General features: G+C 38.5%; 1 protein-coding gene across 2 annotated transcripts in view; it reads right to left on the bottom strand.

The window, feature by feature from the left end:
• LOC136866356 (casein kinase I) overlaps positions 1-16,013 on the bottom strand; it is a 259,574-nt gene that overhangs the window by 102,737 nt on the left and 140,824 nt on the right. For both annotated transcript variants that reach the window (XM_067143226.2, XM_067143227.2), the window contains exon 4: positions 2,803-2,942. In XM_067143226.2, coding sequence (XP_066999327.1) covers positions 2,803-2,942 — 140 coding nt within the window. The remainder of the gene's footprint in view (positions 1-2,802; positions 2,943-16,013) is intronic.

The following is a 16,013-nucleotide window of genomic DNA, read 5'->3' as shown; positions in this document are numbered from 1 at the left end:
GTAGCGACTTATTTTAGAACTTTACATACGGGTTTTCATTAAGATAGGACCACTAATAACAAATATTTGAGAATTAATTTTTAGGCCTTCCCCTAAACTACCATTTCTTTCAGAGTGAATTAGATTACTTATAGTTTATATTATAGCAACTTATTTTAGAACTTTACATAGCGGTTTTCATTATGATAGGACTACTAATAACAAATATTTGAGAATTAAAATTTTAGGTATTTCCCCTAAACTACCATTTCTCTCAGCGTGAAAAAGATTACTTATGTCCTAGATTGTAGCGACTTATTCCCGGACTTTACATACCGATTTTCATTAAATTCTCTTCAGCCGTTTTCTCGTGATCCGTGTACATGCATACATACATACACACATACATACATGACAGACATTACTGAAAATTAAAAAATGCATTTCCTTGTTCCTATGGACATGACTGATACAGAAATACCATCCTTTTTAAATTTTGAGCAATGTACAGAAAAAACTCTTATTTTATATATAGAGATGTAATATTAACTTTACGACGCTGTAGTTGTATAGTGTAGAACATGTTTTGGCATAACAGTGGGCTTCATAACCTGAGCCACGTCATGTAATTAAGTCGATAATAATAATAGTAATAATAATAACAATAAGATAATATTCATGAAGAATGAAATGCACTACAAGAAAATTGAAAAACTCTCAGATACTATGCAAAAAAGGAGGATAATTTTTTTACAGTCATCTTTTCAGAATGAACTCTAATAGATTAACCAAACAAATCCGACTTCTTTCGTAACCACAAAATAAACTAACTGGTTTAAATAAATTGAAAAAGACCTAGTAGAATTAAAAATTACAGAAAATTAACTATTTGATCGACAGATAAAGTAATAACTAAAGACTAAAATATAAGGTTTCAAGACAAATCTACATTAAAAGCCAAATCTATTATCTCGGAAGACGAGAAATGAAGATCAGAAACAATGAAGAAATACTGGGTGCTAAGAAAGAACAAAACACAGAGAAATGTAATTCAACGTACCCCAAGTAAGGTGAAACCGAATAATAATAATTACTTTTGCCAAAAGGCGAGAAAGCAGGTTTAGACTATATGATCGTTTGTCCCTAGCTCTCTTGCAAAATAAGAAATGAGAGTTAACGATATGTTATATATAACGGTATAATGGTTTTCAGGTACAGAAACAAAATATATAATTCATAAAAGGAAACACCATAAAGGGTCTACATATGCTGGATACATAGGACGCATGTATGTAGTTTTCATCCGTGTACACTACAGGCCAATCCTCCACCAGATACTGAGCAATTTTTTTTTTTTTTTTCAAATAAACAAATCTTTTGTATTTTATGTTATGTTTTTCCATTAGAATGCGCCTGTTAGTGTTAGTTTTTTTCCAACGATATCCTAATGAAAGAAGCATTCGCTTGAAAGTAGTATTGGATCCTTTGAACTTTAAATCTATCTTTGCATAAATTTTTGAAACAGTAGGTAAACATTTTTCAACTAAATAAAATGTGTTAACAATGTGACGTGTGGCACTTTCGCCAAAGTCGTCCAGTCCAGTAACATTCTTTGTGTGCATTCTTTTTTTGTTTGGTTTCAAACAGACTATCCACGGGTTTTCCTAATTCCATCGGTTTTCGTTTTTCGCTCTTAATCCATGCCAGAGAACTTTCTGACACTCCAACAGCTGCTGCTACTCTTTCCTGCACTTCCCTACAATCTATCACAAACTTTTCTTTCATTGCCTCCCTTCTCATAAAGTCTATAACGTTCGAGATTGCTGCACGAGTCTCACTCTTTAGCATCTTACGATGCAGGCTACTTTTAACGCCTTCCATACTGTCACAGACAGGCGTAACGTACACCATCACTAACCACAGTTACTACAGAACAAGAAATTTGAAAGCAGCGCATGACAGCCGAGTGTAAACTTATGCACTGAACTGTCCTTGTAGCAGGAGCTCTCTTACGAGGGGATGCACTGCGCTGGATCGTCCAAAGTGCACGTGCATGACCAGACGTCTTCCTAGCTGGCCCGATCTCTACAAGATAGATCGAGATAGTCATTAAAAACAAACACTTGTGTGGTTTGATATGTAATACGAATGTACCTGAGTAAATGAATTCGATCCTGCAAAGACTGTGGACCAGTGGTTTTTTAGTAGCAAGACTACACAGCACATCCATGGTCGCAAACAACCATGCAAGATAGGCCATTATTCTGTAAGATTGTTAAGTTTATGTTCAGAATCTTCTGAATTTTGTAAAACATCAAGTCTAGGTTCAGTATTTTCTGAATTTTGTAAAACACCCAACTAGTGTTTACAGTTAACAGTCCAACTACAGCTTTTTAATTTAATATTTCTGGCTGGATTAAATGTTAAGATTAGAAAAAGTAATACAGAATCAATGCTAAGAAGCACAACTCTGTTACTTATAAGTATCAACATTGGTGGCATTCTTGCTGCCTCCTAATTCCGAGAAATTTTCTGCACTCCCGACTTAAGGTATTTATGCCTTTATTTATATTAAACTATTCAATCTCAATTGCAACTAAACATATTAAGCTAATAGCAAAGTTTCCTTAAAATCAAAGAAATATATTAAATGACAGTGAATTTAGAATCTTTGAAAGATGTACATTTTAGAAAACAAGTTAACCACGTTAAATGTTAAAAAATCAGGGCGTATACTAAAAATGAAGAATGCACATTTCTTTAAGTAAGCAGAGGTCAGTCTTAACAATAATGATGTACATATTACAAGGGACTTAAACATACCTTTGTTCGATACCTAGGTGAGCATTTATTGAAGCATAACGAGCAGTGCCAGTTAGATTCTTATCTTCCCGATACATAATATGCTGGCGAGTGCGTGTGTCACGATATTTTTTGGCAAGCCCGAAGTCTATCAGGAACAACTGTAACAAGGAGAAACTTCGTGTAAAAAAGCCTTCTTTACAGTCATATATCAAATATCTAGGATTGCACATCAAAATTGCACCATACACACATATATCTGCACTTTCATATCAAGATATGTCTTTGGAATGAAATATTTTCAAAATGTAGGGACTTCTTATAAACAGAATTCATAAATCCTTCAAAGTTTTCAAAAATTAGCAGAGTAACCACCACCACACACCAAGAAAAAGAAAGTGAGCCAACAGACAGGGAAAATGTATGTTACTTTCGTAGTATTGTGCAAATGTGGCATACTCACTTGAGCAGAAAGCATTTTGTCTCTTTTTCAAATTAGTAAATGCGAGTCTACTATAACAGTTCAATGAGAGTTTCATTCCACTACTGATTTTCCTTTTCCTAAAATCGAACTGTTACTCTTGCCCTTGCATTTCTGACATTTCATTTAAATATTTATAGTTTACATTAAATCGACTAAATGGGATGAATGGGATTTCTAATATTGATGTCATTGGTTATAAGTCCCATTAAATAACATTTTTTAAACGGCTTTCAGAAACGCTGAAGTGCCAGAATTTTGTCCCACACAATGTGTTAGTAAATCTACACATAGAAGGCAGACATACTTGAGCACCTTCAAATACCACCTGATTCAACCACGATCCAACTTGCCAACTTGGGCTTAGAAAGTCACAGTTCTGTCTAAGCCAACCCCTGAAATGAGATTCCTCCATAACTATTACGTATTTTCTGACCTTCTCAATGACAGGTTTAACTTCCTATCTGAACCTTACGAGGTATTTTTATTTAAAATAGGGTTAAATAAAAAATATGAATTTTTCACTTCACCAATAAGCGAAAAATTACCAAATTACCAAGGCTGTCACCAAGGTCTAGGTAGTTGCTTGGGATCAACTGTTAATTTCTGTCGCAGAATTTGCTTTTTGGCATAGACTATGGGACAAGGAATAATTGGAAATCATGTCAGTGTTATCCGGGCTTGAAGGCCGTGGTCCAGGAGCAAGTGATTGTCCCGACATTGCACTGAAGATTACGTTCAGCACTGTCGAGGGTTCCGACTGACTTCAATAGAATTGCTATATAATAATAATTGGAAATTTTAACTAGCATAGTACATCATGGTTTATACAACATTAGAATGAGTATAAGCGCTTGAGAGATGGACTGAAAGTAAGAATCCACAATTTTCATGGCCCTAAACTTTCTTACAACTGTGTTTCCTATAGATGAAGGTACAACCTAGATTTTTCAAACAAAAAAACTATGACATAATACGAGAAACCAGTATGTAACTTTCTTCTACAGTCACAATACAAGCACAAACTTCATGAAGTTGCAAAACCAGAACCGTTCCCTTTAACAGAAGGTTCAAATTAAAGAAGTTTAGCTGGTTCAGCTATAGACTTGATGTTTAAACTAAACACGTAACTCTGGAACCTGAAAATTCCACAGACCTTGTTCGATTACCATGAAGCAATGTTGTCAAACAATTACACCTATTGTGTAACTGTGTATATAGAACTACTCCGTGATCTTCATTGAATGATAAATATATAGCCTACTTCCTTTGCAGAGAGAACTAAAGAACAGGAATCTCCAATGTTAGTGCTGAAGTCAAAATAAGAAGAGGGTACAATCCAGAGAATCCCAAACTTCAAAAACCCTGGAAAATTTGAGGGGTGATATCTTTTCACCTCAAGAAATCCATACAAAAGCGATGGATAATCTAGGCCGAAGTGCACTGTTCGAGAATGACAAAACATTGAGACAAGATAACCAAGTGTGAACAGCTAAGATTAATATGAAGAACAACTTTTTCGATAACCTGTTCAAGCAATGATCAGCAAAATGTTTGAACAAGCAATGGAGAGAAAGAAACAAGTGCAAATAAAGCCATATATAGAAATATTGAAACATCAAAGACAGGTCAGTGTGGAGGGAGAAATTGAAAGAAAACACTAAAGGACAAAGACAATCCCCACATCATCTATCATACAGCACTATCCTCAGAGGGATTTGGTTCTCTCTTCAAAGATCCCAGTTGATCTATATCCATTTCTTCTCAGCCTCCGATGAGCTTGTTTCTGCTTCCCTGCTTCATAAGGAAGGTGCGTTTCAACACTCATTGAGGGGCCATCTTGACAGATCTTGAGTCTTGATATGGGGAGTGTACGATAAGAAGAAAGCCGAATAACCACAGGAAAGGGGAAGAGACAAGAACAGAAAAAGATGAATACAGGCGGTAAAAGACTATATACGCTTGACAAATATAAAAAGACAAAAGGAACCCAATGGGCCAATATACATAATTAATGGAAACAGAAGAGCAAATCAAGCTTTACATAGAAAGATGAAGCCAGGAAGTATTAATTAACTAATTAGCGACTGAGGAGATATGTATAAATAGAAGAACTGGGTTTGATGAGGACAGCCTAATTTACTTCAAGATGGCTGTGTATGAAATGTCATTGACCTTTTGCTTTTCTTTTCTTTTTCTATTTTTCTCTCTTCCCATACTGACCCGTCATTGTGTTTATCCTAAAAGTTGTAAACAAATGTGGCAGCCTAGATATCTTAAAGAGTTGAACTTGAAAGGGAGAAATTTGCTCCTAAAAGGTCTCTTAAGACTAGATTCACTGCAACAGTCAAAATTACCATTTTCATTTTTAATTATTCTGCTATACTCATATGTCTAAAATATTTTGCAACTTTTAATAATTTTTCATGTATTTTTAGGGCACATATTATAGAACAGTTGTAACTTTCCTGGATTTTCTTCCATGATGTTATATACCTGGTTTTATGTGTTGTCTTAATGATCGCTATTGCAATTGCAATGGCTTTCCCTTCCAAAGAATTGTAGAACATTCTTCAAGTAGGATGTTAGTCAACTGAGTACTAAGAAAGAGCGTGTGATGGCACTGAACTGTTATAGGCATATCCCACTCTACGTTGATCTAGGAGTCAGCACAAGCTATGTAGACAACAATAAAAGAGTTCAATTACAATATACCACCCAGCGAACAGTATCCTGTTTATTGTTCCCTAACACTGAGATCAATCACAGAATTATATTTAGTGGAGGTTGGTTATTAGGTGATTATGGTTTTCAGTCGCAACAAAAGGAAGTACAGTTCTGCTTTTCTTAGCTTCTTACAATTACGAACTCTTTATCACCACACTCTGATGGATATCAAAATTCTGAATCATGAACAAAATATAGCTCCACTGAAACTGGGCAGCGAGTCTGGAAGTGATTCAGAACTCTACGACAATGAGGGCATACAGCACCGAACAAATTAATCAGAACAAGGTATTTTTAAAACAATTTTCCCAATGGTTGGCAACAGTGTACTACACATTGCTTATTAACCCTTTAACGCCAAAATTATTTTTTTCGTCCGTTTTCTTTGAAATTCGTCTGAATCACTTCAGGTCCATAGTATAACATAACTACAAAATATTAAGCTCATACTTTTCACGGTTTCGTCGTTAGGTGGCGTGTTCATATGATCACGCTAGGCGGATGTGTTAGCATTTCATTCTGTATAGCATTTCTTTAGTATTTATAGATTTTATGTATTGATATTGATAAATTATGAACAAAATACACTAAAATAAACTAATTATAATTTATGAAGAATATACATTAATTACAATATGTACACACATAAATAAAGCATTGTAAGTCTCAAGATATTCGTAATATATTACATTCAAGTTATCTAATTCACAGAAATGACCGAATAGGAACAAATATAAGAACTGTATGCTTCACACTGTATGAAATAGGACAAAGCATGGAACACAGAGTCCAACATTACATTTTGTGCACTCGGTGCAAACATTACTGGAGCATTCCTTTCCAGCACAGCGTCGTCGATTGCAGGGCGCTACGAGGTGCCCAATCCCGTCAAGTCGTACATCGTCAGTGACACTACTCTGTTGGATACTGTATCTCGCGGTGATAGGGCGGCCTCTTCCTACTGGCGTTATTTTGAACTTATGCAGATATGTTTGCACAATGTGGCGACGAAATTCTAGATGTGACAAATCACATCCAGACCTCCTTAGCAGTAACCATGAATTGTGAATGGATACGTCCAGGAGCCATGTGAATAGCGACCACCACCATTTCTTTCCACGTATGCCTACTCTGTAGTACGACACATTCTGGTCCATCCTATCTGTTCCTGCTGAAAACGGGATCATCGTCTGCGCCTCCTATACGATCGTTGCCAGCGAGTACAATTTCTGCCTTACTTGAAAGCTGGCGACCTGTGAGGTTATCAACGAAACCACCAACATCTTCATCTCCTGAATCTTCGGAGTGAATATTAGCTTCCGGAGGTTCAATAAAAATGCTGTTAACCTCTCCAATTTTTTTGTCCGATTCAAGAATATCTAATACTTCTTGGAGCGTAATGTCCCTGTAAAAAGGGAAACAAGGTTTTGTAGCTGCATATATGTTAACAAGTTGCAATTTATTCAAATGTAGAATAGATGACCGTAAATTGAATAAAGTTGTTCATGAAAATTGATGTATAACAGTAATAGTAACAGGCAGCATAACGTCCACCATCAAATACACGCACAGGGTGAATAGCTAACACAAGCGCCTAGCGTGATCATACGATCACGCAATGTTTTAAGTGCATACGGGAGTAATATTTACTGTTAAATGTAAATTAACTGCATCAAAATGTGAACATAGATCACTCCCAAACTTGTTAAGCATATTAGTTGTGTAATCTAAACATAAATATATGTGAAATATCAAACTTACTTGAAGCGCGCCATCATGATTCAGCTGCTGTGACAATGACACGAAACGAAAGTGTGCCGATACAATGAGTCGATATGTATCACGTAATAATATTTTCGCACGCAGTTGCCACATGCTTCTTGAATTGATCTACACAGTCAGCAATCAATTCCAGCGCTATACAAAGCACTGAGACCAATCTAAATGAAGGAATGCAGGCCGTGATCATATGGACACGCACGGCGTTAACGGGTTAAGATCCCAAAGCACACTGTTATTTATTGGTAATTAATCTGAATGTGTTTTTGGTTGAAAGTGTTTTTATTTAATGTGTCACGAGTAATTTTGAGGTTTGCTTGTGCGATTAGTAATACCAGTCTTCAATGAATACAAATCCCAGCAAGCGCAGTGTGATTGTAGCATTATCTCAGAATACTTCCATGACACAAAGAGTTACCTACTAAATTTGGTGTCTATATAGGCACTATGAACAGAATTATTCAGTGGCACAGAGTGGCTCAATTTCACAGTGATAGGCAATAGAAAACCATGCCAACTGATAAAAGTTTTCTCCACAGAAGCAGCACATCAAACCCCAGGCTCACTGCTGTGGACTTGGCTCACAATCTGGGGGAGAAGGGGAGTGAATCTGCATGTTACCGACATTTGTCATAGACCTCTGGCAACTGGAAGGAAAGCCCGTAAACCTATAAAGAAACTACCTTCCAACAGGTAAAATATGCAGGAAATGTCTCTTGTGAGTTTGCAATTATTAGGATTGGACAATGCAACAGTGAAAAGAAGTTCTTTTCTCTGATGAGAGTCCCCTTGAAGAGCAGGGGCAGAGGGTTCAATATGTGTACGAGTAAAGAATGAGCCAACAACTTCAGCACATTTGCAACAGGCTGTAAAACACCCTGTGAAGAAGATGTTTTAGGGATGTTTCACGCATGAAGGATTGGGACCCTCAGTAAGAGCCGATGGTATGATAGAAATCTGATCAGTACATCCAAGTACTGGAAAGGAGAGTTACTGGAGACATGCAGAAGAGGTTTCCAGATGATAGAAATTTTCAGCAAAGATTTATCTCCAAGCCATATTTCAAAAGAAGGTGGATAAGTTCTTCAGTGAGAACAATATTCATGTCTTAGAGTGGCCAGAAACTCACATCATTTCCAATAGAGAACATGTGGGCTATTTGTAAAAGGAGATTCACAAAACTTAACTGTTCCATAAAAATATACATAAGAAGTTACAGTGTGGTTTCATTATGATGAACTTACAAAAAAAATATGTGCTCAAGCTTGTGGCATCTATTCAACTTATAAAAAAAAAGAAAGGACATATTAGTTATAAACAAGAATTAGAGGTATGTAGGCCCACTGTATTAGGTGAAAAAAAACAAGAAGTGTATGTTAGCGAGTTCCATTATTTCGCACAGAACTGTATATATTCCTGCAGGTGAAAACCATTCAGACAGTGAAATATGTAGCGTTGGCTCTCCAGATCTGTCACCTGAAAAGGAAATATTCCAACAATCTTCGACCTCTCAGGGTAGAGGATGTCTAATAAAACAATTGTGTGAGTCTGGTAGTACATCTGATAGCAGAGGTTAGTCCTTAGGCAGCTATGCTAATCAAGACAATTCCAAGTGCAATATAAATTACTTTACAGGTTTGTAGGCTTTTCTAAACAAAATGTATGGGAAATTATAGGTGACTGCTTTATTAAAACCCAGGCAAAATGCCATCAAACTAAAAATTCTGATGAAAGTCATGATTTGCCATACACGCTGGAGAGACTGATTTGATTTTGGAACGCATTTCTCCCTAGCTGAAAGAGAAGCTTGTTAAGGTACAAGATGGTTGACTGAGGACATTTTGATGCTAAATTTAACTACTCAAGTTGAAGATTATTAAAACATGAATTACATAGAACTGGTCATATATCTTCAAAACCACATAATTATGACAAGTTTACAAATCCAACATCATCATCATTTTACAGCTCCAGTTTCCTGGGTACTGTTGGTGAGACTCTTGATGATGATGATGCTTGTTGTTTTAAGGGGCCTAACATCGAGGTCATCGGCCCCTAATGGTACGAAATGAGACGAAATGCAATGACAAAATAAAAATACACACAAGATCCTCCACTGACCAGAATTCAAAACGTGAGGACGAAAAAATGAACGGATGGATATGAAGTTAAAATCAGTGGAGACGACCCGCAATGCCTCAGTCTCAGAAACTGACGGTAAACAATAGTAAGACTGACCAAGGGGCTGCTTCTATAGCTCAATAATAAATCGATGATGCTTGCACGCTAAAGGTGTCCAAAATATAGTTCATCGCACTCTCATAATGGTACTTATCGCTTGGAAAGTAGAACCATGGTATTTGACATGGTGCGGTACTAATCAACAGTATCGTAGACTCGCGGTATTCCACACATTATGGTACTACTCACAGGTAATGAAATTTGCACAGGTAATACAGACCTATGGTGTTTCACACATAGCGGCGCCATTTACAGGCAACGCAAACCTATGGTTTTCATCACATACGTGTACTAACCGCAGGGACTCGTACTATCCCGTGGTGTTCCTTACATAGTGGGTACTAATCATAGGCAAGCCAGAACCCTGGTGTCGCTCATACAGTGCTACTAATCACAGGTACCGTAAAAGCCTGACCGCACGGTGCTCCTGATTACTACTAATCACAAACCTATTTGGTACCTAATATAGTAGTACTACGCGCAAGTAACAACGACCCATGGTGTTCCCCGCATGGTGGTACTAATCACAAGTAGTTTCATGGTTCTAATCCAATCATCCCTTGGTCGCCCCTTTTAGTCGCCTCTTACAACAGGTAGGGGATACCGTGGGTGTATTATTCGTCTGCCTCCCCCACCCACAGGGGGTGTGTGTTTGGTCCGCGAGAGGTATTTTATTTCCCTCAAGTCCGCCGGCAAGCCGGTTAGGACCCCCCTAACCGCCACCTGGGACGCGCCACGTGGGAGTATCACCTCTCCCCCTGCTACGGTGAGACTCGTAAACTCCGTCTTACTGAGATACGTTCTGTTGTTCATGCCATCCTCCAGTGTCCTTCCCCGATCTGCAATGTCCATCTTTACGATGTCCAACCAGTGGGTTTTTGGTCTTCCCACCATCCGTTTTCCTGCCACATGTCTCTCCAAGTTAACATATGCTGTCCTTGTTCGCTCCATCCTCATTACAAGTCAAAATTACCTCAATCTGGGCATGCTGACCCGATCTAACAATGTCGTCTCAATCCCAGCTTCTTTCCTAACCACAGCATTCCTTAACTTGTCCAGTCTGGTTTTTTGAATTGTGAACCTAAGGAACTTCATCTCAGATGCCTGCAACCTCGATGAGTCATAGTGAGGGTGCAGGTTTTGATACCATAGGTTGAGATTAGTATGAAGTACTGACTGAACATCACCAGCTCTGACTTTGTTGGTACTTCGGGATCCCCAAGGAGTGTTTGTACTTGCTGGTAAAAGTGAGAGCTCTTCTGCACTCTATTTGCCACCTTCCTTGTGGCTAGTGTATCTCGATATTACACTGCTGAGGTATGTAAAGCTTTCTACACTTTCTGGTGGATGGTTTCCTAGCATGATGTTCGCTGGTCGTCCATCTCTGTTTATTGCCATCACTACTGTTTTCGGTTCACTTATCTTGAGATTCAACTCCTGGAACTTAAACTTCCATTCATTGAGTCTCGACTGTACTTGCTCCTCAGTTCCTCCCCAGATCAGAACATCAGCGAAAGCCATTACATTTAGTTCACCACAGGTTTTCTCGATGTTGTTCATGTCATCTATGATGGTGATAAACAATAACAGGGATACCTTGCTGGACTCTACTTTTGGTCTGGAACCAGGATGAATGCCTGTCACCTAATCGCACACATCTGGTACAGTACTCATACCGCAACTGAACTTGCCTCACCAGACCCTCTGGCAAATTCCTTTTTTTCAGGCTTTCCCGTATCTTCTCTCTTGCAATGCTGTCATATTGCCTTCTCAATATCAAGGAAAACCATAAATAGATTTTTTTTCCTTTTCCCCAATATTTTTCCATTAACATACGGACACTGAAGATTATGTCTGTTATGGACCTGTTAGGCCTGAAGCCATACTGTTCCTCTTCTAACTGTGGTTCTAAGATGACTCGCAATCTGCTCTCTTAAGATTTTTTCAAGAATCTTAAGCACATGACAAAGCAGTGTTATTCCTCGGTAGTTGGAGCATTTTCGACAATTTCCTTTATTAAACAGGGGGATAATGACACCCTTGCTCCAATCAGTAGGTATCTTGTCATCTTTCCAAACTGCACTGAGCACTCTGTGCAGCCACTGTAAACCCTGGACTCCTGCTGCTTTTATCATGTCCGTGCTGACTTTGATTCCTGGGGATTTCTCATGCAGCATTTTCCCAAGGGCTGCTTCTGTTTCTGCCAATGCAATGGGAGGTTCCTCTGTGTAGGTTTCAACAGCTGGTTCTTTTGTTCTTTGATCTGCTTCTGTCCAGTTCAATAGGTGATCAAATTGATTCCTCAGAACCTCTCTGATGTCCTCTTCTTTCCTGGCCAGGTTTCCATTAGGATCCTCAATTGCTTTGATGGTTTCAACAGAATTCCTCTCGTTTTTGATCACTGAACAATAGTTTCATATTGCCTCTGTAGTCTTCCTACGGGTTGAGTAAATTCCTTCTCTTCTACTACTCTTTTAACTCTCAATTTCGTGTCCTGGTAAACTTGCTTGAGGTCTCTGATCTTCCCCTCATCCCTTTACCTGTTCTGGCTTGGATTTCTCTCTATCTTGTTCTTTTTACATTATGTTCCTTTTCTTTATTGAGGATCTTACTCTTTCATTCTACCAGCGTGTCTCTTTCTCCCTTACTCTCGCACTTGTCTTCCCGCAAACCTCTATTGCTTCTTTTATCAAGGTGTTTTTAAATCTTGTCCACTCTGCCTCACCACTCTCCACTTCTGTAGGCAGTTGCCATCTTATAAGGTCCTGATTGTCTGTCCTCTTTTCAATCTGTTGCAGTTCTTAGGTAATTTCCTAGTTTTTACCTTTGGTACATTAATATCTTTCAGATCTGCTACTAATAATCGGTGGTCACTCTTGAGGTTCTCACTTGTAATTACCTTGACATCAGTCACAAGTCTACTTGTTTCTTTATCTGTAATGACAAAGTCAATGACCGTCTTGCTCTTTCCATCCCAGTTGTAACGGGTAATCTTATGACTGACTCTTTTGTTGAACCAACTGTTTTTTAGTACCAAACAGTTTCTTATGCAGAAGTCTAGGAGATGTTCCCCTTCTGAATTCCATATCCCATGGCTATATGGTTCCATCTCCTTCTCATAGCCTTTCCTGTCTGTCCCGAGCTGGGGGTTGCGGCCTCTGATGACGATTGCCTTATCTTCACTGACGGTCTCATATATGTCTTCAAGAAACTTGTTCTTTTCAGCCTGACTGCAACCAGTCTGAGTTTCATACACTTGAACCAGTGCCAGCTTCTCTTTCCCAAGGTGTACTGTTAGCTTTATAATTCTCTCATTGATGTACTGGATCTCTGTAATACATCTAACTCTTGACAATATCAATCCTATTCCATTTCTCATCCTGTGTTGTTACCATTCAGTAGAGGGTATAGTTTTTCCTGAACTCTTTCTTCCCTTTACCTTTCCATTTAGTTTCACTCAGTCCTAGAATTTATATTTTCCTTCTCTCCATGAAGTCCACTAACTTTTCACATTTCCCAGTCAAACTCAGTACATTGATTGTTCCTATTCGAGTGTGTTGACTTTTCTGGTGGTGTTGCACAATCACAAGGCCTGGCCTACCATCAGACTGTAAGCCATCGTACCTGGTGTGGGTCTGCGGGTGCTGTTGTCTACGCCAAGTTTTTTGTTTGCATCCGAGGCTCGTATAAGTGTTGAAAGTGATTGCACTTACTCTCCAACTAACTTGCTAGGCCTAACGTTAGAGATGATTTTCTTTCAGGGTTATCTCCATTAGCCTTTAGCAGTCCCCTGCCACATGTGCAAGGCAGCAGCATCCTGTTGAATTTATGTGTTATTTCTTACAAAATGGCTTTAACAAGCCCCCTACGGGTGAACTCCTCTGCCCATAGCCATTGGTTCTCCCTTAGTTTGTCAGGTTTGGTAATGGCCGCCTAACCCTCGGTCTAACAGTCGCAGGATGTACCCGACCTGACACACAAATCCGATATATTACACAAAAATCAATGGGGCAATTTTGATCCAAATTTTGCACAAAAGCAAAAGATTCATTAATACTCTTTGCGGTACAAAGAGTACACGAGAAATCGGTAAAACAGTTTGTCTCAGGACAGTGTGTCACAGTACGACTTCTACACAATGTCAATCTTATCAATGTGGTGATACAGTAGTAGCAAGCAATGAAGAGGAAGAACCAAGGCATTCTTAAGAATGGAAATTACATAATACATTTCATTCCCACAAGGTTCCCTAGTTTTAAGTTAATAATATTCAGGTGAAGGGAGTGATAAATAAAAACATACACACTCTTCATTACAGACTACTGTGCCTTTCAGCATTCAGCCTGAGTTGCTATGCACCTCCACAATACCGTATTTGCAACAAGCCCTGTGACCTTGTTTAGTTCCGTACCTTTTCCACTGAAAACCTTTAAAATTGAGTGTAGCCATCATCATTTTGGTCTGCTTTTGGTTCTCACACCCTCTTTGGCAGAGTTCACTTGCCTCTCATGCAATCTATCTTCTATTCATTTCACATGACGTTACTACCAAAGTCGGTTCATATGCACAGCTTCACCGAGTTCACAACTAACTTATTCTTACATGTCTCCTGCCGTGCTTGTCCTAAAAATCATAATTATGGTACTTTCATGTCAGTTACTTCCACCACATGATGAGATAACCTGAGTCCATCCAACTTACATTCCTGTACAGCAGTAACAGAGCAATGTTGTGATAATTTCACCTGGGAGCTCACTGCTTTCTTTGTCCGGCTCCACGGCTAAATGGTTAGCGTGCTGGCCTTTGGTCAGAGGGATCCCGGGTTAGATTCCCGGCAGGGTCGGGAATTTTAACCATCATTGGTTAATTTCGCTGGCACGGGGGCTGGGTGTATGTGTCGTCTTCATCATCATTTCATCCTCATCACGATGCGAAGGTCGCCTACGGGCGCAAATAAAAAGACCTGCACCTGGCGAGCCGAACATGTCCTCGGACACTCCCGGCACTAAAAAAACCATATGCCATTTCCATTTCACTGCTTTCTTTCAGAATATCACTTCTGAAAACTCACAGCCTTGCCAATGTAACACCTTGATTCCATTTCTCTTACTATACAGCCATCTTAAAATATCCAACTGTTTCAATTTTGTAATCCTTATGTAACAGTCAACCATCATAGCATTTCTTTCCTACCAACATCACGTCATAATAGGAAAATCCGTTAGGTTGGCAACAATGTAGGCTGTGCTAGTGAGAAGTCCTTTCTCCTTACAATCTAAGATTCCAGCAACAGTCAGGAAATGTGATATGAAGAATACTAAATCACATGCTGGAATATTAGTTGCTAGCTAAGTAGTCTCAGAATTGCAGTGAACAACAAAGGTTATCTCTAAACTGTCCATCACAAATGCATGCCGATTATCGCTGACAATCCTAGGGTCCTATTAGTACATTATTCATGAAAAAATATACTTTCGTGGAAAAGCCTAGAAATAGGTGAAATGTTAGCTGGAGTTTTCATTGAGCAGTTTAGGCAAGAATTATACATGTGATTTGTCTGGTTCCAAAAGTACCTTTATTGAACTGATGTTACAGTAGTTTAACATTAACCTGAACAGTTTCTTGATGATGATGATGCTTGTTGTTTAATGGGGCCTAACATCTAGGTCATCGGCCCCCAAACAGTTTCTTCTCAAATTACCATTAAAAATAGCAAAATAAAATTCATGAAACAAATCAAATATAATATCCTGGTCATCAGTTTCACCTCACGTTTGAACAAAGCCTCAGAACTTACAAGTTAGACTAGTTTGCTCAATTTAAGCAAATAATAAAAAAAAAAGGAAACAAACAAAATACCAGTATTCAACAAACAGAACATAACCTCATGATCATCAGCCTCAGAATGTGAATATAAATCAGTCACAAGAATGCCCTACCATGTGTTGTAATGAACGAGTTTCGTGTTGTAACAAAACATAGGTGAATCTTGCACCTCTTGCAG

The sequence above is a fragment of the Anabrus simplex genome, chromosome 3, assembly GCF_040414725.1.
Source record: "Anabrus simplex isolate iqAnaSimp1 chromosome 3, ASM4041472v1, whole genome shotgun sequence".
Classification (NCBI taxonomy): domain Eukaryota; kingdom Metazoa; phylum Arthropoda; class Insecta; order Orthoptera; family Tettigoniidae; genus Anabrus; species Anabrus simplex.
The sequence above is the reverse complement of the archived record's forward strand: the minus strand, read 5'-3'. Positions and strand labels throughout refer to the sequence as shown.